The sequence below is a fragment of the Choristoneura fumiferana genome, chromosome 18, assembly GCF_025370935.1.
Source record: "Choristoneura fumiferana chromosome 18, NRCan_CFum_1, whole genome shotgun sequence".
NCBI classification, from domain to species: domain Eukaryota; kingdom Metazoa; phylum Arthropoda; class Insecta; order Lepidoptera; family Tortricidae; genus Choristoneura; species Choristoneura fumiferana.
This window is the reverse complement of record NC_133489.1, coordinates 13,432,001-13,456,645: the sequence shown is the minus strand read 5'-3', so window position 1 is coordinate 13,456,645 and position 24,645 is coordinate 13,432,001. Positions and strand designations below refer to the sequence as shown.

At 35.0% G+C, this 24,645-nt stretch overlaps 2 protein-coding genes across 10 annotated transcripts; one reads left to right on the top strand and one right to left on the bottom strand.

The window, feature by feature from the left end:
* The first annotated feature begins 520 nt into the window (after positions 1 to 520).
* LOC141438349 (heat shock factor protein-like) lies at positions 521 to 11,911 on the top strand. Of its 8 annotated transcripts, XM_074102201.1 has the most exons (11): positions 521 to 791; positions 1,184 to 1,642; positions 3,448 to 3,648; positions 4,081 to 4,267; positions 4,489 to 5,077; positions 5,258 to 5,326; positions 5,943 to 6,048; positions 6,573 to 6,641; positions 7,924 to 7,999; positions 8,617 to 8,694; positions 9,841 to 11,911. In XM_074102201.1, exons 1-11 carry the CDS (start codon positions 687 to 689, stop codon positions 10,029 to 10,031), a joined length of 2,130 nt encoding a protein of 709 aa, XP_073958302.1. In that variant the 5' UTR covers positions 521 to 686; the 3' UTR covers positions 10,032 to 11,911. The 8 variants fall into 8 exon arrangements, with proteins under 8 accessions (XP_073958302.1, XP_073958304.1, XP_073958303.1 ...); XM_074102203.1 differs by lacking the exon at positions 5,258 to 5,326; XM_074102202.1 differs by lacking the exon at positions 6,573 to 6,641.
* Positions 11,912 to 16,137: 4,226 nt separating this feature from the next.
* LOC141437915 (uncharacterized) lies at positions 16,138 to 21,613 on the bottom strand. Of its 2 annotated transcripts, none has more exons than XM_074101494.1 (3): positions 21,492 to 21,613; positions 19,338 to 21,071; positions 16,138 to 19,149 (listed from the first exon to the last, which is right to left on the bottom strand). In XM_074101494.1, the coding sequence occupies exons 1-3, from the start codon at positions 21,507 to 21,509 to the stop codon at positions 18,904 to 18,906; spliced, it is 1,998 nt and encodes a 665-aa protein (XP_073957595.1). In that variant the 5' UTR covers positions 21,510 to 21,613; the 3' UTR covers positions 16,138 to 18,903. The 2 variants fall into 2 exon arrangements, with proteins under 2 accessions (XP_073957595.1, XP_073957597.1); XM_074101496.1 differs by having other exon boundaries at positions 21,533 to 21,608.
* Positions 21,614 to 24,645: the final 3,032 nt, after the last annotated feature.

Genomic DNA, 24,645 nt, shown 5'->3' with positions numbered 1-24,645 from the left:
TTAATTTAAGGTTCTCCTGCTGGCTCGCGAAGTTCTCGACGAAGTAATCAGAGGGCCTACTCCTAAAGTCGAAACTCGAAGTTCGTATCATACCGTCCCTCTCGCTCTCGTATTAAATAATATAAGTGTCAGAGGGACCGCACGACACGAACTTCGAGTTTCGAGGTTCGTAGTAGCACTGGTGCAGGAAAGTTAGCCGAAGTACCCACCGAGTTGGACGAAGTAAACCGAAGTGCCTCTCTTCATACTAAGTATACTTAGTATTAAATTAACCAAACCGCGTTGTCACTGTCATTGGAATTTGTGTGAAAATTACAAGGGAGTTTTTTTCCTGTGTGAAATCCATTTTAATCTCTTGAATATTCTCATATTATAACTTAACCTCGTTCATTTTCGTGAGCAGTGTGGAGCTAGCTTTATTTTAGTATTATTTATGATGTTGGTACAATGTAACAGACGTCTGTTATATGTGTGTGGGTGAATCCACAGACGAAACTTGATGGAAGGTGAATCAGTATTTTTTTGTATGTGTGATACGTAGTATCGCAACGCAATCTTAGTAGCTGTGTTTGTGTGCAGTGTAATGGCGATTTTGTGAACAGTAGTTATTTTGTCTGAAAAATAACATTTAAAAGTACTAAAATTCGTCATAATAAACGTGAAACATAAATACTAACAGTACCAAAATGCGTTCAGTTTTAGAACTAGGGGCAAGTGTCCCAGCCTTTTTAGGAAAGTTATGGAAATTGGTTAACGACTTGGAGACCAATCACTTGATTTCTTGGAGCCCTGTAAGTTTATTTCGCACTTTCAGTGTTACTGGTAACGTTGTGTCAAATTTGGAAGATAATGTATGTAAAACATCTTACGAAACCGGCAGCAATTTGTTACAATAATAACAACCTGAGAGTCGCAGGTTGACATAGGCAAACATAAATAAATATAAAGTCATAGGTGTCACGTTTTCTACCATGCTATCAGCTCCTGACACCAATTTATACCGAAAGAATCTCTCATCTCACTGAATTGGAAACTTTTATAATATATAGTTAAATTTTTAGAAATATGTTAATTAATTCACAAGATTATAATATGCTTTTTATTTTATTGTATTGTATGTATATTGTTGTATGATTAAAACTACAATATAAAAAAACTTGACAACATTTTTCTCCATTTTCAGGGAGGAAAAACATTTGTTATAAAAAACCAAGCTGATTTTGCAAGGGAATTACTCCCACTCTATTACAAACACAACAATATGGCAAGTTTTATCAGGCAATTAAATATGTATGGCTTCCACAAAATCACATCTGTTGAAAATGGAGGCCTGCGCTATGAAAAGGATGAAATTGAATTCTCGCATCCTTGCTTTGTTAAAAATCAATCTTATTTGTTGGAGCATATCAAGAGGAAAATTGCAAATCCGAAGACCATAGTAACCAGTGGAGAAAGTGGAGAAAAAATACTTATCAAACCCGAACTCATGAACAAAGTGCTAACTGATGTGAAACAAATGAAGGGGAAACAAGAGAGTTTAGATGCCAAATTTAGCGCTATGAAGCAAGAAAATGAAGCTCTGTGGAGAGAGGTGGCCATACTCAGGCAAAAACACATAAAGCAACAGCAGATAGTGAATAATGTAAGTTATAATGTTTATTGCAGTTTTTGGAGGACATGCAGGTAGGGCTGTGTCAACATTTCTTGGGCTGATTATAGTTTTTTTTTTTATTAAGCTTTAAAAGATAACCCTTTATGTAAATATAGTGCAATGTATTAATAAAAAATTACAATATACAAACAACAAACAAATATTCTTTAATGAACACCACAAGTCACTGCAATAAGTATACAAAAAGATAAAATGCAGGGTAGACAATAAGAGGTGTTATTGCATTAAAGTAATCTAATCTCTCAATGAATAATCAATATAGTTAGTTTTTTGTATTATATTTTTATTTAACAAAGTATCTATGCAGAAGTTTGTTGTTTAGAAGGAAGACACAACAAGTCCATAAATAAATACATAAATAATAAGTTATTGAAAAATTAACATTTATTTTTCTCAGCTCTCAAAAAAATGTCTTATAGCTCACAGAATATATTCAAGGTTGTAGTATATATACACATTAGTATTTTAATCCATTGTAATATGGATATGTACACATATTTATGACCATGTATTTGTTTTATACTCGAGCAATTTGTGAGTTATGTAGTATATCACTTCTGACTTTTACACTCATTTTCTGTCAGTCCCTAACTAGGCTATTGTCAAAATGTGGGCAAAGCTTTTTTGGGGGCTCCGCAAAAGTACTGACCATAACTAAAATAAATACTTAAGGTGCAATGTATGATGTGTGCAGAGTAAAACATCCCATTATATTAGTTGTATTTGTGTATTTAGGGCTATGGCCATTGACATCTATGTACTAGACTGCATGTTTCTTACACCAAAACGGTGCACAAAATGAGTTCACAGCGCGGTTTTGTGAACAGTTCACTATAGTTTATTGACATCTGTGACAGGGGTTGTGTCAAAGTAATATTGATGATTGATGCGCCATACGTTTTGTTCTTAACAGCCAGTCTAGTGCCATAAGGTACATAGTTGTTGATGGCTGTGGCAAATATTTTGTTTTCCAATGGGGTTGTTTTACTAAAAAAGTTTGAGAACCACTGCCCTAACTAAATCTAGGTAAAGACCTTTTGATACGTTAATTGTAGTTATTTTTAGGGTTTGGGAGCCAAAATGGCAAAAACTGAACCCTTATAGTTTCGTCAAGTCTGTCTGTCCGTATGTCACAGGCATTTTACTCGCAAACTACAAGATGTATATCAATGAAATTTGGAGTACAGATGTCTTGTAAAAGCCGCTATTTAGTATTGTAGTTAAATTACAAAAATAAATAATTATTGGGGGGCACCCCATACACGTAACAGAAATTGAAAAAAATATTTTTTTAACTCGCATCAACGTGTGGCACATAGTTTGACAGCTCTTTTGAAAAGATATCAAGGTTTCTCAAAGATTTCCGGAAATAATCACTCCCAGAGTAGCAAAAGTTGTGTCCCCCCCCCCTTCTATCTTGTAAACCGTTTGTCCAAAAAACATGCAAAAAATATGGAAAGGTAATGAAAATTGGTTTCAAGTTTTAACATGATCGGGTATACCGTTTTTAAGTTATTGCCGAAAAACTGCGCTTCTCAACAGAAGGACGTAAGTGCCGTGAGGTATTTGTTTTTTTTTGTAATGGCTATGGAACCCTATTTTGGGCGTGTCCGACACGCTCTTGGCCGGTTTTTGTTTTTAGAATCTTTACTCTTGGCCCCATAATGTTTAGTATATATAATGTATATTTAGGGTCTTGAATGTACAGTATAATTAATTACATAGGAAGAGCTGCTAATTATCAGTACTAAATCTGAGCATGTAAAACATTTCAGCTGATACAATTCCTGATGTCCCTGGTCCAACCTGCTCGACCTAACAATGCTAACAGCAACAATGTTGGTGTGAAGAGACCATACCAGTTGATGATCAACAGTGCAGCACACAACCATGGGGAGGGGGCCTATCCGGGCCGTGTTAAGAACATTAAATTAGATAAAGATTCTATTTTAGAAGATATTAATGAAGATAATCAGGTATGCAATACAAAACAAAACATATCCTTTTATTTGTTAATTATAATTGCAGGGATTTGGGTCAATCAACTTTTTAGTGTTGTTATTCTGTCCCGTAACTCTGGAGACATCAGTAGTGTATCAGTTGTTAGAATAATGATTGCAATTTATACTGTTAGAGATGAACCATGAAAGAATTGCCTTAAAACTGTCACAACTCCTGACGTTTAGTAGGTTTGTACCTCATAAAATCATACTTTTAATAAGTAACTCTGAAGATGTTACCATGGAAACAAGCTACACTAAAAAGTTGATTGACCAATTTAACAATAATGGAATCGATGGGTATGAATGGATGTATAGTGTACCATTCTGGTATCCATTTTAGAATTAGAATTATGTCTACACTTTCTTACTTGAAATACTTATAATAATTTGTGTTATATTTTTCAGGAGGATGGCCCAACAATTCATGAACTTGCTCATGATGATGTTCTACATTCTGAAATTGCTGAAGATTCACTGAATCCTGCTAATTTTGTTTCAATAGACACAGAAATTCCCTGTAGTTTCAGTCCTCATAATCCAAATTCTATGCAGTATCAAGTCACCCTGGAGGATGGAGATGAATTCGACACAGGTACATTATATTTTAAAACATATTCTGATGGTGACTATTAACAGAGTTGGATCTGCAATTATTGTGCCAAAGTCAAATATACTGTTTTATATTGACTTTGATGTAATAATCCCAAAATGGCTACATTGTAGTTCTGACTCTTTTAATAGTCACTGTCAATTCATGTGCAAATGAAGTATGATTACAAGAAGCTGATTTACATGTAATTGTATAATTTACAGGTGGTGTCAGAATATATCCTGTAACCAAAGTCAACAGTACCTTACCACAAACATTAGATGTTCAACCTGTAGTCACATCACCCTCTCCAACTATTGTTAATCCAACTTCACCATTGGATCAGACAGTATTGGACCAGGTCTTCATAGATCCATCAACAATTATTAGAGAAAAAATGAGAAAAACACCAAGGAATACCAATAAGCAAGTGAAAAAAATGACACCAGCTAACAGTTTCAACAACCTAAACCCAGCTGCAGATCCTAAATTACCTGCTGATATATTTGCTGATGATGATTCAGTTGAGAATTGCTTGGGTGCAGGAGATAGTATTTTCCAGAGTGCACTACATAATGCAGAGACTGATCCCATGGTGTCAACCTCTAAAGACAAAATGTTTGGTGGGATCAATATTAAAGTCGAAAAGGGCGTGAATCCTAAAACATCAAAAAAGTCTAAGAAATCTAACAAGGACACGCCACAGTTAAACCTGGCCGATATTAAAACTGAGCTACAGGATGATTTGGATTGGAACAACATGTCTCTTGCTACTGTCAACAACAACAGTGATGTCAATAGATTCAATTCTATGTAAGTAGAGGTGCTTTCTATTATCAACTAATATTTCACTTCACTAAAAAATTATTTAGCTTTTTTTTCAAACATACTACCAACTGCAGTCTAGTCCCATCACAATTTTATTTTAGGTGTGAGTGCTATTTCCTAATTGATTTGTAGCGTATTAATATTAAATGTGGTTTTGATATACAGGAATAAGAGAGATAACATCAGCAAAAATTTTGAAGAGTATTCTTCACTCTTTGGAACAAATTCAAACAAGTATGTTTTATAATAATTATTCTGAATAACAATTGCTATTGGCGGTGGCCTACTATAAATATTTATTAGAAGTTATAACTTATATAGGTATAACTCCTATATAGTTATAGTGGTATGAAAAAATGAATTAACTACTTTTTATGACATCAACTTTGATAACTATCTATAATAGACCAATAAATTTAAGTTCCTTCACATGCCCAATGTAATGTTTAACCATACTTGCCTCTGCTTATTAATTATTGTATAGTATTGTCATAGTTTATATTCCATAACATGTGTCCAACACCAATTAAGTAAGATGCCAGGATTATGAGGGCTCAAGTCACTATTAAAATATGATTTGTCTGTAGAATTTTGTATATGGATTCAGTAAAAATATAGATGTCCAGACACCTCACCAATATTGCATGTCTGTTATTGGAATTGTAAATGGAATTTATTAACATAATGATCTTTTTCTGATGTAAAATCATTGGCAAAAATAAATTTAACAGTGGCTGTGTAAATATGGGTTGAAATACTGTGGGAAAGACAAACTTTATTGTTTAAGTTCCGGCCAAAACTAAAGTAGTTGCGGTTTATGATGATAACAGTTTTAATTTAACCATTACAGGACTGATATTGACGATCATTTGGACTCCATGCAAACAGACATTGAGTCCCTGAGAGAGTTATTGCGAAGTGACAGCTACGCCTTGGATACAAACACTTTAATGGGGGTAAGACTTGAAAATCTAAGCTTATATTGTTGTAAAAACTTTACTACAAAAAAACTAGGGCTCATATTAAAAATACCAGACACACCAACTCTTAGTCTATTACATAACAAAGTATTATAAAATTCGTTAAAATTAATAAAAGAAAAACAGTCTTTCAGCTTCGCGGAATAAATTCAAAACCAAAGTAAGCGATCGCTACCGGTATGATTACTGCAGCGTCTACAGCAGTGTGCGTTACTTAGTGAGATGTAAACATTGATGTTTGGTTCCGCGCGGTTGGCAGTACTGCGGCCGAGTCACGTTGCAAGCAACGTGTAGCCGCTGCGTGGTCTGCCCCGTGCCCCCTACTGCCGCGCACACATACACGCCGGCTACGTAACACGGACTACGCAATAGGCCCGCTCTCTCAATACTGTATCTTGTTTCATTCAAGCTGTGTCATCGTTTGGCGGGATATTTGAACTTTGAAGGGGCTAGGAAAAATGATTGTTTTTATGTCTACTATAAAACTTTGTTGTCCATAGATGACGGATGCAAGGCTAGGATCTTCGATGTCTTTCGCCATTCCTTCCGGTCAGCTGCCGGCAGATTATGTAATAAAGTTAAATAAATAGTAAATCATAGCATTCTTGTACTTGTACATAATTTCACATAGTTATTTATTTTGCATAGTTATGTAGTATTGGCTCACTAAGGTGTGTATGAGAGGCGCATAGTAATGGTGGCTTATAAAGAATGGCTGGTGACATTACGTACGATGCGGTGACAAGAATTTTGTGATTTTTAAAATAATAATAAGGGTGTCTTTTCACTACAATTGTGATCAGCTTTGCTGAGAAAATAGTGAAGCGGTCTTAAAGTTCTTAGGCATAGCATCCTTGAACAACTCTGGTGAAAGGCACCCTTATGCTTAAGTAATTATTATAATGCAAGAGAAATCGTACTAGTATACAGCGCTCGAATGATCTTTTGCAACTTGTTAGCCTTGCGTGCTGCCCCGCGATACACTCGCACGATTTTTCTCTCACCATGTCAACTAACTAAGAACTATGTGTTGACTGTTAACAGTTGATCGCGTTATCTTAATAAAATCCAAGCAATTTTACGCAATTTTGTATACTTACGGATCTGCGATCGTACCCGTATGTGTAGAACGGCTGTTTTAAACAATATTAGTCTTGTGCGATGATCGAATTGCATATTCGCGAGTTGGTCCCTTAATTGTGTTCTTTTTGTACAAGTCCATGTCCTCGGGTTTGTCGTCCATTATTATTTATTAGACATCGTAATTGTTGTCCGCAATTTTATTCGCGTAGAATGTGGTTATTGCTACCGTTAGGGAACTTGGAAATTATTACGATATCAAATAAAAGTACGACATAAAATAGCAGAAATCGAAAGAAAGAGGAACTGAAATTTTTCATGTAAACTCTGGTCATTATAAAATACTAGCTTTTCCTATGGTTTTGCTCCCATTACATTTAAATATATTAGTTAGTGCTTTTCTCAACAGATGGCGCTAATATTGCTTAAAGAAATAAAATGTTTTCCTGGGATAGAAAGTAGTCTACATAATTGTCGTTTTCTACCCCTAACTCCTTGATCATGTCGATCGGATGCTCTGTTGCTCCACGGAAGAAGAACAAACAAACAAACAAATGCACTTTCGAATTTATATCGCCAGTTGAAGTTATGATTTAAACTACTCACAATGCTGGCCATAGGCGAAATTTTTATTTTTGTGAAAAACTTAGTCCTAGTAGAAAAGTTTAGTTTTGCCACGCGACGGGTCTTACTCTTGCGACTAAATTTATCGAAATTGAAAATAATAGTTACATAATTCACTGGTATGTCAATCTTTTTTTATTGTTTCAGCTATTTGGGTCTGATGATCCGTTCTATGGATTGTCGTATAACCCCGTGGACGAGAGAGCTAAAGCATCTAACAGTGGTAAGCTTATTCAATCTGATTATTTGCATGACAGGTTTGTTTCCCCAAAGTTGTAGCGTTTGGGTGATGGTATCAAAGTTAATTTTAAATGCTACAACGATTGTTTGATGATCCTATCGTTTTCTCCCTTTTGATATCCTTGTCAAACTTAATAACAAAATCTACAACTTTTCCTACTTCGGAAAAACTAAAAATGTTTATTGAGTTATATGTCACATTTATGTTAATTGTAGATACAACAAAACAGTATCCGATGCTTGATTTTGATTGGCTGGTCCATAACAGCGAAGCATCGCCTGCAAAATAGCCTGTTCCTACCTCATCTTTTCAAGAGTTTAGACTAATGGTGAACCCATCAAGTCGATATGGGTTGGACTTTTTGGTAACGGGTTTTTTAGTCATGGTGGTTGCGTCTGTGATACTGGCGGAGTTCGTGCTGCGGCAAACAGTGACCCACACTAAAAAAGTCAATTGTATAAAAAAAAGTATATTTACATTTGTTTTGCTTCTAAAACGCTTCATGCGGTTTCTTAAATATGAACTGATAATTTAAGAGTCTTGTAAGGTAAAGCAGATAAATGATGTTTGCGTAACTGTTGTTTTGTTGTTAATTAAAGCAAAGAAGCTGAAAGGTGAGATATCGAATGTAAGCGGCGAAGAGAGTCGCGTCGAGCACTCCTATGCCGAGGACTATGGTACTAATAATAATTATATCCAGTAGTAAAGTGATCAGTATTTAGTTAAAAAATTAGTTTGCACGTTTGGAACATAGTGTTCATATTTTTTATTCAAGTACCCAAACCACCATACTACCAGTATAGATAGTAAGCAAAGCGCAGCTATCATGATCTTATAAAATAAGTATAATTAGTTTGTAAATAGCTTTACGTGATTTTAGTTTATTTAGAATTGTCATAACACGTGTTTATATTTATCTACATTATAAATTTTTATATATTTTTTATTTGGCTGAAATTTATTTGCTGGCACATTTTTTTCACAAACATAACCTTGAGCGATTTAATTTTTGTTTATAATACAGTAAGTACACGTCCAGATTCAATTCTGAGGACAAAATTAGAAGGACAAAGTGCAATAATTTTGAGATTAACTCGTTTTATAATGCTACAATGTACACTAGTAAGTTTCGAATAGAATACGATTTGAAAACCTCATACGCTAATAGTAGGTTGAGATATGGCCTGAAGGGAAGAGTTACTTCAAAGTTCGTGTATAAACATTGAAATAATTTTTGCCAATAAAAATAGGTGTAGCCACTGAAACAAAGCTATCTGTGGATTATCGTTGCAATAGTGGCAAATATGATTTTATTGGTAATTATAATTGCATGTGGCAGCATTTCATATGGCCAGAGTTCATTTTTTATTGTAAATTGCTTTCTAAATGTATGAAAATAACATTGTGATATCTGCAGTCTATACACTAAGGCTAAGGTTTGATTGTACCACATTATTTAGTTACCTTAGCTCATGGACTGACCAATAGAAATTTAATTTTAGGTTATGATTATAACTACCATAATGCATGATATTATACGTAAGTTAATTTAGAGAACTTACAAGCGTAGCCTCTTGTAACTATTACAAATAATTGATATGCGACTAAATGTGAAATTTTTCGTAGATGTGCAATATTTGTAGCATTTTGTTTTGGTGTGGGTATATTTTAATATGCGTAAACTTATGATCCATTTCCCATTTTCTTAAAATTTAAATACCGTATCTCCAAAACTGTTATTTATTTTATTCGCCGCCTCGATACTGGTTTAATCGTTTACGTTACAAACGATACTAAACTTTTTTTTCTTGGGCATATTTCAGCTGAGGGGAATCAGCTTATGTCGTATACAGGGAATATGATTCCGTGCCTTGAGGATATGAACCTCGAGTTGTTGGAGAACTCGCAGGAGGCGGTGTCGCCGAGCCCGAGCCCGAGCCCGAGCCCTAGCAACTGCACCCTAAACACGCCTCAGGTGCAGGTCGCCAGTCCGGCCTTCCCGCAGAAACGATGAGCCCGCGCCCGCTCGCGCTGCTAATTATTATCCGAAAGCTAAGAATGCAAGCGATTTATCAACTATGGGGAACGAGCTAAAAGCCCCCACTCGAATAGGGCTGCTCTCACTTGTATTCCCTACGTGTAGTGGGCCGCTTTCAACTTCATCCCACTTGTACCCAATGGTACTTGAGAATAAACATCAGTAAGTATTTTTTGGGGGTTACAACTAAAACAAGGAAGCGAGCGGTAATAACTCTAACATGATTCAGCGTTTAGCTCGTTCCCCGACTGCAACATAATTTTAACGCAAGTCACGGATGTACTAATTTAAAACGAGCTCTTACTTTATGGCTTAAGGCCGAGTTGGCGGTAAAATATTCTGAAGGATGAAAACAAAATAATGTAGGTAGGCAAAGAAGCTCTCAGAAAAAAGGCGCGTTTCAATGAAATACATTTTATTTGAGTGATCTGATTTTTTTTACTTGCTATTTTGTGATCATTTGATAGGAAAAGTTACTGAAATGAAATCACTAAATAAACACTCATGCAATTAAGAAGCATCTTTATCGCATGAGTGTTTATGTTTATTTATATTGATGATACCTCTTTTTAGACTTTTTTTTGTAAGTAAGTTTATAGGAGGAAAGGTTTCATTGAATTACTGATGTTACATTCTGAATTGATTGGAATAAAATCAACTTAATTAATAACTGGGAGCTTTAGAATGCTGGAGACTGCAGGTTCATTGATAGCAGTAAGATTCAGTGGTAGAGCCTTGACGAGGCAGGAGTAATCAGTAAATTGTACTCTATGCCACGCGTGAGCCTTGCCATACCATTTGGGTATATTATGTACGCCCGATTAAGTACAGTTATTTTTATTGTGAGCATAGCTTTGACAATTTTAACATATTGATTGATGTTATTTTATACAGATAATAATATGTCAGTCTTAGAGCCTGTATACATTCGGCGTTGACCGAAATGATGTACATATATATCTAATAACTTTAAACGCAACTGCAATAGTTGTATATTTATTTATTTTATTGCCGGATTTCGGAAACGGCTCTAACGATTTCAATTAAGTTTCCTATGTGCGGGTTTTCGAGGGCGAAAAATAAATGTAGCTTGCTCTTATCTCTGTTAAACCCGATGTTTTCGAGTTTTAGCCCAAGCGAATCTATACTATCATATACCATATGCCAGACCACTTTAGAAAAAAAAGTAAACAAACCGTTTTCGTAAAAATAATTCCACAATAATCCACTGGCTAGAATCAGTATCAGTACCTACCATATTTATCCGAATTTCGTATCTTGTAACTTTGTGTTAACACTTTTTTCCGATAATATACTCAGCGGCACAAAATTTGGCCCACTCTTCATACAAAATTACCTATTACTGCTTACGTTTGAGGGCCAGACTTTTTGCCGCTCAGCTCAGTATATTAACTTGATTTACGTATTTACTGATGTACATTGTAAATACCCTGAAAGTGATGAATCAAAGAAAATCTGTGTATGTCTGTGGTGAAGTTGAGCTGGAGAATATGTGACATTAACCTAGTCGATTTATTCATTCTATATTTTTACATCACTAAAAAAAGTCAAGATTTTCTAGGGTTGGTTTAATACCGTAGCTGTTCACACTTTATCTAAAATGGTCTGACATCGAGTATACGCGATAGCAATGTCATATCGCCGAGTTTAAAGCACGTCACACACTGAGCAATAATACTTATTTATTAAAATAAAAAAAGAGTTACATAACAGGTAATAATCCTAAAGAGTAACAAGTTAACAAAAACATAACGGACTATAAGGATAAACTACAACTAAAGTAACAAATTGAACAAAAAATAAAAATTATAATTACAGCTAAGCTACACTACAAATATACATATCTGTTGTTTACAATATGTAATTGTACCAAAATAATATAAATAAATAAATAAATACGAAAATATATGCATTAAACCGTTTAAACTCGTTAACTTCGCTTAGGACACTAGAAAGCACACGATTTCAATACGTGTAGGCTGTTCTAAAAGTGAAGCAAATCTTGTGGGCGTATCCTCTCTGTCTACTGCCTACATTGTAAATGAAACGGAGATATATCGGTTATAACCGATTATCGTATACACGGATCGTATACGATAAGTCACATCAGAAAAGGAATACTATAAAATGTACCGTAATATACCGAGCTATTGTATATATTATAGCTAAGTGTGTGACGCGCTTAACTATGCCTTTGAGTGAGGATGTAACTCGCAAGGCCATAAGAAACAAGGTCCCTGTTTTATCTTGGACATAAGTTAATATCTTAAGCGGCAATTACACTGCGTCGTTCATCTAATGCGGTCGCCAAACTTGTTTCAAATTTCTTCGCCTTTACATTAATCTGTCCGTCTATTGCGGCGGCCATATTAAGGCGGTGGCAACTGTCGCTCGCCAAATGCGGCCGACTACCGTGTTCTTTATACTTTTGCGGTCGCCGCATGCGCATGCGGCGAACGACTCAGTGTAATTGCCGCTTTATGTATCCTAATGATGTCACATTGAAAAGTTTGTTGTATACTACGTACTTTGGATATTGTGGTTGTATAAGTGTGAATTGCTTAATTGTTTGTTGTTTCTTGCATTGTATAAGGCTCAATTTATCGTTTGTAGCAATTAAATATAATTTAAGCATATAATAATTTTGGATATGAAGTAACTAAATAATTAATTTAAATTATTTAGTTCATACATATTGTGTCGGCTACTAATAGTAGATTATTGTCGTGGCCTGGAAGTAGGCAATTGCTGGCTGAGTATGAGTATTAAACGGACGAGCTTGCGAGTCCGTTTAACTAATACGAAGCCAGCAATTGCTATTCCAGCCGAGACTAATATAAAGCTTTTCTCAAAAATGGTGAATAATTCTGAAATAGAACAAACTTTTTCTCAAAATCTATATAAAATTTAATTTTATTCCAATATTTTTCTTATGCTTTCCCGCCTTTTTTCATTAAAAATAAACTGCAGGTGTATTTTTCCACCGAAAACACCACAAGCTATTTCATACCCAATAGAAAAAGTCCGAAGTTCCAACAAAATATCTGATACCGGCCATTAGACTTGGCTGTATACGACTTGTGCCAACATTTCCATGGCCTTTTTAACTTTAAAAAAAAAAAGTGACTGATTGCAGGCGCGCTAATTCATTATTGTCGAGCTAGCGCGCCTGCAATCTTTTTAACTTTTTAATTTTTCGCTGACCATAAACTATGCACTTCACCTTCTGATATGTAAAGAATAATGTCAACTTTTACGGACATTTTTGAGAAAAGTATTTTAATTCAGTGCATTAATACGTTTGTTTTTAAATCAATTTCTCAAAAATGTTTAGGTATCTAATCTAAATCTAACAAGCGGATGACGGATTTTAATTAGCGGGTACCTCGGGGGTATCTTGAGAAAGTACACATTTCGAGAAAATGCGTTCCACGATCCTAAATTAATTTTGATGTGTGAACTTACAGAAAGTAAAAAAGTATTTGCCTAAATGAGATTTTGTGGAGTCGCGGATTTGTAATTCGATGTCAACTAATAAGCTATTTGCAGATCGTGCTTATATTGAAAATGGCAATGGCTTAACTTGTAAACTGACACAATTTTGCCACTTGCACGTTAATTAGTATTACTAACTAATTACCGAGTCGTATCGAGCATTTAATTTTCATCTTTTCGTGATTGTATAACAAAAGCATACTCAATTCATGAAGGGAATGTTGATGAGCAGGAAGCGAAACTTTGATGCCGGTGACGTCATTATGACGCAAATTGACATATAGGGTGTTTTTATAAAATATACACAACAAATTAAAATAGTGACATTTATATTTATAAGTACTGGCCGTCTCAAGTGTCAATAAAATATCCGTAAACTAAAGAGGCCAATAAGTTGTTAGTGATTATCTATAATATAGATAAAAACACTCTATGAAGCTTGATGTCATACGACTGTCACCGGCATCCAAGTTTCGCTCCCTGTTGATGAGGTAAATGACCGTGTGACCGTGGTGTACCAAAAATCTGAGGTCCAAACGTTAGTGCTATTATTTCGGGTTGGAATACACTAGGACTGAGATAAATCATAACCCGTGCTTTGCGTATTGTTGATAAAATAATATCAGTATCAATAATTAAGACTTAGTAATTTGTATTATACTTGTACAGGCTTATGTTATGTGTTCGTAGTCGTATGTGACACCCTATGACACTATCTTAATGTAATGTGTTATAAGTATTAACTTATAACTACTCGTAGCGAGACGAACAAATTAATTCGTGTAGGCGATACGTTGCGAGGCTTCAGACGTATATTGGGGTCAAACGATTGATTCGTAATGCTACTCCTATGATTTTCCTCACAATACTCGTGTACACAGTGCTTTACCTAGTGATTTGTGACACATCTAACAATATTTGGAAATTTCATATTATGTTACAGGGGCGAGGGATTTTTTTTCCATAACTAGCTAGATGCTGCACTACATTTCGCCATTTGTATTCAGGTTTACGTACCGGACCTATATCTATTTTTTTTATGACAATTTTTGTTGAGAAAGGTACTTGTTATTGTTCAACTTGATCAATTCATACTTAAGAATAATGAAGTTTCTTGTTTATATAGGCCTTGCACTCATGTCCGTCCGATGTTGAAAAATGAAAATGTCTGTCAGGTATATTTTCTGTATCTATTAAAGTGGTCGTGCTTCATTGGTTATACGACTGATGTCATATTTTGTACACATCGATGTGATATAGGGTGTCACATCACACGATGATTGTCGAATTTGGAGAGTTTGTAAGAGCTACTTTAGGTGTTTAATTTAAGTTCCCAGTTCTGTAATTTGTAGATAAATAGGAAGGAGTTTACCAGTGTATAAAACATTTAAATTTCATTATGAACAAAGTTCGTTAGAAAACAAAATAGATAAGGATATATTATATATTTCGTTATATTGATGTAAGTTATTTTAAAAATGAAATTTAATAAAAGGTTGAAAAGAACGCAACTATCTTTTTATTTTGCTCTTGCTTCGTGAGGCAAGTTGGTTGTTCCTTTTGAAAACACTGAACTTATTTTAAAAACAAAATATACTCTAATGGCTCGATTCTACTTGTAGGTGACTAATTTTTTAAAAATTCTGTCTGTAACGCAAACCAAACCTAGATTTGGCAACTCTAAAAATCCAGCAGCAATTAAATTGTGACAGCTGTAAAGCCGTGTAAATATTCAATTCACATAGGCACGAATACACGGATTTAAATTTGATATGAAGGTAGTTAGAGCGCAACCAATAAATAGTAGATTGTACGAGAACATAAAACGAGCCATTTCACCCAAGACGTTCATATAGCCACTCGAGCATTACACTGCTTTTCACTTGGATTGAGAGGAAATGAAATTGCAACAGTGGAAACAATTGTTCTCTTTCTATGTATCCTTTATTTTTCATGCATTATTATGTAATTATATTTTTTTAGTTTTATTGATTTATTTTGATTGATTTGATTGATTTTTAGTTTAATATAGGTATATATATATATATATTTAAATATGTAGAAACTTTTTTGTTCGTTGCTGTTGACAACTGATTAGATTACCTTGATCTTAGACCAATCTTAGACGAAGATTTTACTAAATGACTTTTATGCTCTAGTGCAGTTGAATATTTCACAGATTATACTTATATAACAACAAATACGAAAAACAGAATAAAATAAATAATTAAGGGGCCACCATACCTACAACACACGTTTTTTTTTTGCTTATGTCTAATGTTGTACCTATGGATAATGGTATGGAGCCCTTCGTGCGCGAGTCCGACTCGCACTTGGCCGTTTTTTTTTTCATTTGCCGCCACTTGCTCCAGGACTCGGTAATCGGAATATAACGGAAGTTTAACACTTGTTTTTCTCAAAGTAATACCAATTCGTATTAATTTAAACAATAACAGAGTAAAATTCATTACTTTATCCTGATAGAGCAAATGTCATTAGCTGCGTCGCAACCACAAACATTTTTTGAAGTAAAATAAAGCAGGAAGGCAAGTAAAACCATGTAAAATGCAATTTTAATAATTTATTGCACTGAAATGTACAATTTGTACTTTTATGATGTTATCACAACTACCTATCTACAATTTCCTTTGAGGAGTTAAAATAATAATATGGTTATTTTGTAAAAAATATCTTAAACTACTAAGACAAAGACAGATAATGTAACTCAGAGAGGAAATACATCATTAAGCGACTGTGGACTATTCTTTTTTATCCAGGGCCTCGTATACCATTAGGTACATAACATTACCAACATTTTTTAAATGTAATTATAACGTAACGAGCTCGAAAGAGATAACAAAAATTAGCTAAGAGCAACAATTTTGATTGCTTCATCATCCCAGCCTATATGCGCCCCACTGCTGGGCGCCAGAGGCCCATTCTATTTGGTTCGTTCTAACGCGGCTTCTTCTAGCTCTTTCTAGCCAACGCCAATTGAGCCAGCTTCCTGGCAGTCAAGCAGAATGCCAAGTGCCAACGGAAACGCAAAATAATATAGGCACCATTTTTTTTAGGCCTTGGAGAAATTGAATGAAGCTAGTAGAGTAGAGCTTTAATACAGTTTTGATTATGAGTTGATAGGTACGCTTTCTAAATAGGTGTGCGAGCGACATATGCTATGCTTCTAACTCACTTTTTTCATAGAGGCGAAATATCGCTAGATGGCGTTAGTAACGTGAGGTCCGTTTGACGTTCGCTCGTGATTGGTTGATTAAATAACTAAAAACTAAATGAACCAATCGCAAGCAAACGTCAAACATGAAACGGATCTCACAATACTAACGCCATCTAGCGATATTTCGCCTCTTTGAAAACCCTCATATCACTCCGTTGCTACCTTTGTCATTAATTTGTTTCTGGTCTGTTATGCTACTACGAAACTCGAAGCTCGAAGTTCGTGTCGTACCGTCCCTCTCGCTCTCGTATTAAATTGTATAAGTGTCAAAGGGACCGCACGACACGAACTTCGAGTTTTGAGTTTCGTAGTAGCCCTGCTGAAGTCTCGAGCCTGTCAGCCGACAATTGTTGCTGACTGTACACAGCCAGAAGTGAGAGCTTTAAGTTTCACAAAAGCACAATCTCTAAAATTATATGGACACATCAAATTACGCGTTACACGGCTTGGAATGTAATTTCTTCATGTTTAAAGTAGTAGAAAAAAGTAGATCCTAAGGAAGGCAGTTAACTTGAGTGCCAAGATATTTTACAATAACTTTAAAAGCTGGTGTTTACAAAACATTGCAGACGAAATGAATCTAAGATGAGATGAGTAAGCTAAGCGAGCATGGGCGAAAAAGTTCTTTGTCAAGATAAACAAATAGAGGTTTTGTAAGTGTCATCTGTTCTGGGCCCCAATTTTTAAAATGATATTACCTACTCGAATTTGAACCATTCGAAAGTTTATCTTGTGATTGCCAAATTTTATCTGAGCTCTATACTCCATTTATTTTAACATTTGAAACTTAACGGTAAACTTTGCACACGTTTTTAAATGAAACAACGAAACTATTTAAAATTGTGTTAACTTCTATAGTAAAACATAATAAATACCGCTTATAACCTTTTAATTATAAATTTCACTATGATTTCCTTGACAAAAGCATGAGATGTCAACACGATATTAGTAGCACAAAGGTCCACCCTGGGTCATGATTCAATTTGTTCGACTGTACATACATACATGTAGGTACTTAGGTATTTTTAGTCCATTTGTGCTCGAAATACAGAGAAACGTGTGTTACGATTTGACCGTTAATTCGAACCTTAAATTAAACGGAATATAGTTTTGTAACAATAAACAGATTTTTACCACTTTCGAATGATAGAAAATACGATTGTAATGTGATGTCATTTCAAATCGCGGAGCGATTGACTATCGGATTTCCTCGCCACGTCACTTTATGAACCTAAACATTTACGTGAAGACATCCATTTAGATAAACACATATAATATCAAATATTTAAAACAACAATCCCGTTTCAAAAATTGTACAATATCATAGTAAAAGAGGGCAAATAAGCTCACTACGAACAAAAGTTCATCGCGCGGCTTAAATGTGCGCGCGCCGGTTGGCGCCGGTACGCACGCACCCGCCGCACGAACACACTGATAATTTAAGGAGGATTAAGTTATAAGTTTTCTTTAGTCAAGGCTGCGCTGCCGTCGGTGCCGTACGTTTCGATTATAGCTCGCTCGTCTTGCGCTCGCTTCGCGAGATGATCACCTTTTACGTTCGCGTACCCGTACTTACGTATTTTTTGTATTAGGTATAGTTGTACATTATACCTAGTGCCATCCACGAAGACGCGTGATTTTGTCAAAATTAGCCATTAATGACATTGTAATAAGAACCACGGCACGCGTCATCGTGAATGACTCTACCTATAGTAGTATATAAGTGTAGTGTAATAGTTTCGTGCCTACTAACTACTAACCTATCTATAAACAATATAGTTATAGTATTATGTGTAGGTAAACATGAGTAGTATGTATACAGTCGCCATCATCATTCCGGCGAATTTATAAATATTTTTAAATTTAGTATAATAATAATAATATAACGGCATAGAATCTGTCTGATTTCTCTAAACACAGACAATTTAAAGTTAACTTTCGTAGTACAATTATTTGCCGGTAGGTAATTAATCTAAAATAGACGTCGACAACCCTAAGCGTCCGCGCCGGAATAGCCAGTTAAGTCTCCTTAAGGTTCGGAGTGGACTTACTTGTCCTCTTTTACTATGACAATATGGGCAGTATTAATAATTGTATTTAATGTAATCGAAACTTCCTCATAAGTGCTGGTAGAAATTTAGTTCCTGGAGTCCTATTTTTGACACCATCAGTAACATACGGACCGGGCTTTGTCATAAGCACAGTGTGCAGTGTTGGTAAACTCCCGATAGAACATGCCAGCTCAGGAGACATGTTTCGACAGCCTTGGACATCCAAGAATTTTAGCTTCTTACAGTGCAACTTTACTGATTCTAATGTTTTATCCGTCAGCTGATTACAACCCTGTAAAACACAAAACATAATTAATTAAAAATATCTTGGAGAATAATGACTATTGACTATTGTTTTATTTTTTAATGTATTTTTATTATGTTTTATGTAATGTGCGAGGAGCGAACAAAATATTGATATTTCTATTTTTCTACTTAATGTAGGTACCTGGTCTGATTTATTGATTAAATAATTTTTACCTTAAGTTCAAGTGTTTGCAATCTATGTAATCCCTTCACTATGCTATTAACAGCTTCATCTTTCAAATTGTAACAATCTACTAAATTAAAATGCTCAATACTGGGGCAGTTTTCAACTAGATGCTCTATTCCTTCATGTGTTATTTGCTGGCATCTACTCAGATTCAAAACAGTCAGCTCTTTGAAGTTAAAAGCGTATCTTAGGCTAACGTCAGTAATTCGATTGCAGCCACTCATATCTAATACTTTTAAGTTTTGCAATCGCGCCAAAGAGAAGCCAGTAAAGGAATCCAAAGACAGTTTCTCGCACATTTTCATAACATCTCGTTTTCTTTTTGCATCGCGAACTATTTCTTCTTCTGCTCTGGATCCAAGATTTATCCTTTGTGGTGTATTAATATCATCATAATTGGACATTATGGGACCATCACTTTCGCCCGCTGACTCCACCTTACCCATACCAGTAAATCCAGCATCTGACACTTTGTCACAATGACTCATCTTTAATGTTTCTAAAAATACTTGATTTTTAAATATAACCTGAATTGAAGTGTCAGTAGCAGCATTGAAACAGTAGCTTATATCCAATGAACGTAATTTGGGCAGTTTTTCTAAAATCATAACAAGTCCAGTGTGATCCAAGTTTAAAGAATGTATATCTAATTCTTCTAGCAAGTTATTTTCTTCAGCACAGATCCCTTTACTTAGGCCTTCTTTCGTAATTAATTCACATTGGGATATATTTAATGATTTTAATTTTTTAAGCTTGTGTAGCTCTACTATTCCTAAATCTGTCACAGCTCTACACCTTTGTATATTAAGGTACTCTAGGTTGACTAGATTTTTGCAGATGTGAACCAGTGATTGGTCTGTGACTCTGCTGCATAAGCTTATGTCAAGCTCTCTCAATGATGTCTGGTGGTTTGTCAGGGCTAGAAAGCCTGTGTTTGTGAGTTGATCACAAGAATGGGCTTCAAGGCATTCCAACTGCATATCAGGCGTTTCTGAAAGAGATTTAAGGGCAGTACCGTCTATAAGAGTATTTGAGAACAGCAGTTTTTTAATATTTTTAGCTTTGGAGGCAATAATCTGTTGTACAAAATAGAAAGTTAGCACACTTTCTGATGGATTTAGATTAATATCTGTTCCAGCCGGATAAAACCTTTTGACCAAGCCAAGATGAAACTGTAGAGAACAACCTGACAAGTCAAGTTCCTCTAGTGCGGGAGCTGCTGTAACAAACCTGTTGAGCAGTGCATCAGTGAGGTACTGATTTCCAGATAAGCTAAGAACTTTCAAATTTTCTAGACTTTCTGTCAAAAGACCTTCTGTCTTTCCCTCTAACAGTCTTCCTGACATGAATAGCTCTTTGCAACTTTGAATGGTTAACATTTCCAGATTCATACATTTTTGTATAATAGAAGCAAATACTTTTTCACAAATATCACAGTTTTTTAGAGTCAGGCTTAAAATGTTGTCTCCCATTCTATCCCAAAACCCTAGTGTCTTACTTGACAGTTCAACTTCATTAAAAAGATAGTTGTAGTAAATAGTAGATGAATTCTCAAACATTTCCAATAAGGATATATCATCAGTGAATGTAGATTTGTAAAATACAACTACTTTGTTCTTTAAAAAACAATGTGCATTTGCTGCTTGGTACCAGGAAGTGCATGTTTCGCTGGCGGCTTTTCTGTCTGACTTTGGTAAGTATTTGAAAATGTATACTAAAACCTGTAAATAAAATAATTTTATTCTTAGTAACCATAATCACTTAAAAAGAAACATTTCAATAAAAAATCCAGTTTATATTCATGGGATAACAAAGAGATATTGTCTGATTTGGATTAGTTCGTTGTAATCCACATAATAAAAACACAAATAAATATCAATGACCATTGTAGGTCAATATTTGAACCAGTAAGAGTTCAATTAACTTGGATACAATACTTTAGTTGGTAATATTAACACTTTAAGAAGAAAAGGATTGGCGTCAGTGATAGAGCGCGATACGTTAAGGTTTAGGTAATCGAATCACGTGAAAAAAATAATGATATGTATCGCTAACAAAGACTTCGGTTAAAGAGATTGCAAATTTGTATTTAACAAAAACTTTCCAAAAAAAAACCTAATGTTGATATTAGACAGACTTACTTCAAAAGGTAAATCCATTATAAAATATTTAGATGGCTCACTTGTGTTTTTTACACTTGCAAATTACTAAACACAAAACTGGTTCTACATCTGCACAGCACATATGATCGATATACTTCAGTCTGTCGTTGACAATTGACAAACTTGTTTTGACGTTCATTTGACATTGACTTATAAAGGTGGTATTTTCGTTTTAACTTATAAAACGTTGTGTAGTACAAATATTGATTAGAACGTTTGTAAATGAACTAAAACAATTACTTTGCTCACCCGTGACCTAAGAAAAAACCCCCAAAGCCCCCCAAAGTACCGCCTGACTCAATAAATTATTTAATTAGTTTGTCATTGATCTTGGCAATGTACTGCCTGAAACTTCTGAAACTACTTATCTATTGAATTGAATTTGCTGTAGAAGATAATAAAATAAAAGTATTAGTATAGTCTTTGGTATTATAGTACCTTTGTCTCTCCTTCCTCTTTGTTGTGCCTACATACGTTGATCGTTGGTTGTATGTGGCTCCATCCAATGGATTATTTTAGTAAGTATTCATGTCATTTGTGGTTCATTAAATTTCATCTAAGTAAACACTCACTCACAAACTATGCACAGATCTGCTCCAGTTATTTTAAGCTCACATTGTTTATGAAAGAACTTATACGATGAGCTTGAGAATGTCCTAGCCGTAAATAAGCCGTAAACCTAACATAGTAGTGCAAACGAATATATCGTAAGTAGTTAACATACAGTTGTGGTCATATAATTAAGAACGATTTTTTTATAGAGAAGATTTTTTCAAACTGACAAGTGTTACTAACTGCATGTATATTTTTGTACTTCTCTCGGTATCGTAAAACAATTCCGTACTAGCGGTAAATTCATTTATACATATAATTGGCTAAAAAATAAATATATAAACTTTATACATTACATCTAAACCTAGTATTACTACTTACTGGCTGGTCATATAATTAAGAACGCTGAATAGTTTATTTTTTATTCAAATTTATATAGAGAACGGACGGCCGCTTTGTGGTTTTAGGTTATTATTCGAATAATTTTGGCGCCATTTAGTGCCGTAAAAGTCTTAAAGGCGATTGCTTCATATAAAAACAATGGGGAAAAATAAAAGTTGTGATAAATCTACAAGAGAAGTAATACTAAAACTTCGCGACAAGAATTGGTCGTATAAACACATAGCTGATCATCTGCAATGTTCAAAAACTATGGTTTTCCACGCCATAAAGCATTTTGCCACGTATCAAACTACTTCAAATGTTCCGCGTGTACCTAGACAAAGAAAGTCATCTCGTCGAGATGATCGAAATATCGTTCGTTTGGCAAAACAAAATCCTTTTAAAGGGTCTAATACCGTCTAATGAGTTAAGAAAAAAATATTTTGGCGAAAACAACCCTTCAGCAATCTCGGCACGCATTATTCGAAGGCGTTTGGTAGAAGAAAAGTTGCACGGAAGGATAGCAAGGAAGGTGCCTATGATGAAACGGTGTCATAGGCAAGCCCGGCTTGCATTTGCAAGAAGATATGAAAACTGGACAGTCAGACAGTGGAAAAACGTTCTTTTTTCTGACGAGACAAAAATAAATAGGGTATGTTCTGATGACAAACAATATGTAAGACGGCTTCCAAATAAAGCATTCGACCCAAAGTACACAAAAGTGACTTTAAAGCATGGCGGGAGAAATGTAAAAATTTGGGGATGTTTTTCTGGACATGGTGTTGGACCTGTTAGGCTGATAGAAGGAAACATGGATCAATTTCAATACAAAAACATACTGGAAGAATCAATGTTACCATATGCTGAAGGCGTGCTTCCGGTTATTTGGACATTCCAGCATGACAATGATCCCAAGCATACTGCACGTACCGTTAAGGAATTCCTCACATCGCAATCAGTTTCTGTCTTAGATTGGCCAGCCAACAGCCCGATCTTAACTCAATAGAGCATCTTTGGTGCGAAGTCAAGAAAAAGGTTTCAAATCGACAGTGTGGCAATTTAAGAGAACTGTATGACGTATTCTTAGAAGAATGGAGCTCTATCTCTATTGCGAAATGTCAAAAATTGATAGATTCAATGCCTCGCCGGTGTAAGGCAGTAATAAAAAGCCGTGGACATGCTACTAACTATTAATTTTAGTTAAAATGTATTAAATTGCTTTTTTTGTGTACAAACTTCACGTTAGTGTGATTTAGTTAATCTAAGTTTCAAATAAAAAAACTTTCGAGCAGTTCAATAAATCGTTCTTAATTATTTGTCCAGCTTCATTACTATTTTAATTTGTTACTAAAGAGAATAAAAACAAAATTTGTAAAAAAATGTCAGCAATTTTATTCTTTATTCTTAATCCCGTTTGCTCTATTCATGTGGCTATTTCATAACGTAACTAGTTACTTCTAAGAAGGAACCACGACTACACATGACATGATTTAGTTAAAAATAATCTGGAACTTCAAATCGTTCTTAATTACATGACCACCACTGTAGATGGCGCTAGAACTCTGCGATAATAGGGAATACTACTGCAATTTTATCCCGTCAGAGTGCAGCACTAGCACATACCATATTTATAGTTTATGTTTTTTGAGTATCTTAAATGTCCGTAGGATGCCATAACATCATATTATTTCAATTATTTTTTTGGAAGTATAGCTCTATCGCTACTATCGATGTAAATATCATTTATTTTGTTACTCATAAATATGAAATATGTTATGATTTCTATAGGTATAGGTAATACTCTTTGGTCATGATCCGTCATGGCGACAAAATTATAAAGAGAACTGCAAGGCTACTACGAAACTCAAAACTAGAAGTTCATATCGTACCGTCCCTCTCGCTCTCGTATTAAATATAATAAGACAAGTGTCAGAGGGACCGTATGACACGAACTTCGAGTTTTGAGTTTCGTAGTGTAGCCCAGCTGCAGCTGACGTTGTCATGGCGGTTTCTTTACGGTTTGTGCTAGTGTCGCCCCCTGCGCAGAGCTTTGCCTAATATGCCCTATTGTGTGTTGTTACCAAAGATACTGCTAGTTACTTCCATCCATCCCAGCCTATATACGTCCCACTGCTGGGCACAGGCCTCCTCTAAGAACAAGAGGGCTTGGGCCAGTTACTTAAATCAAGCTTAAATCAAT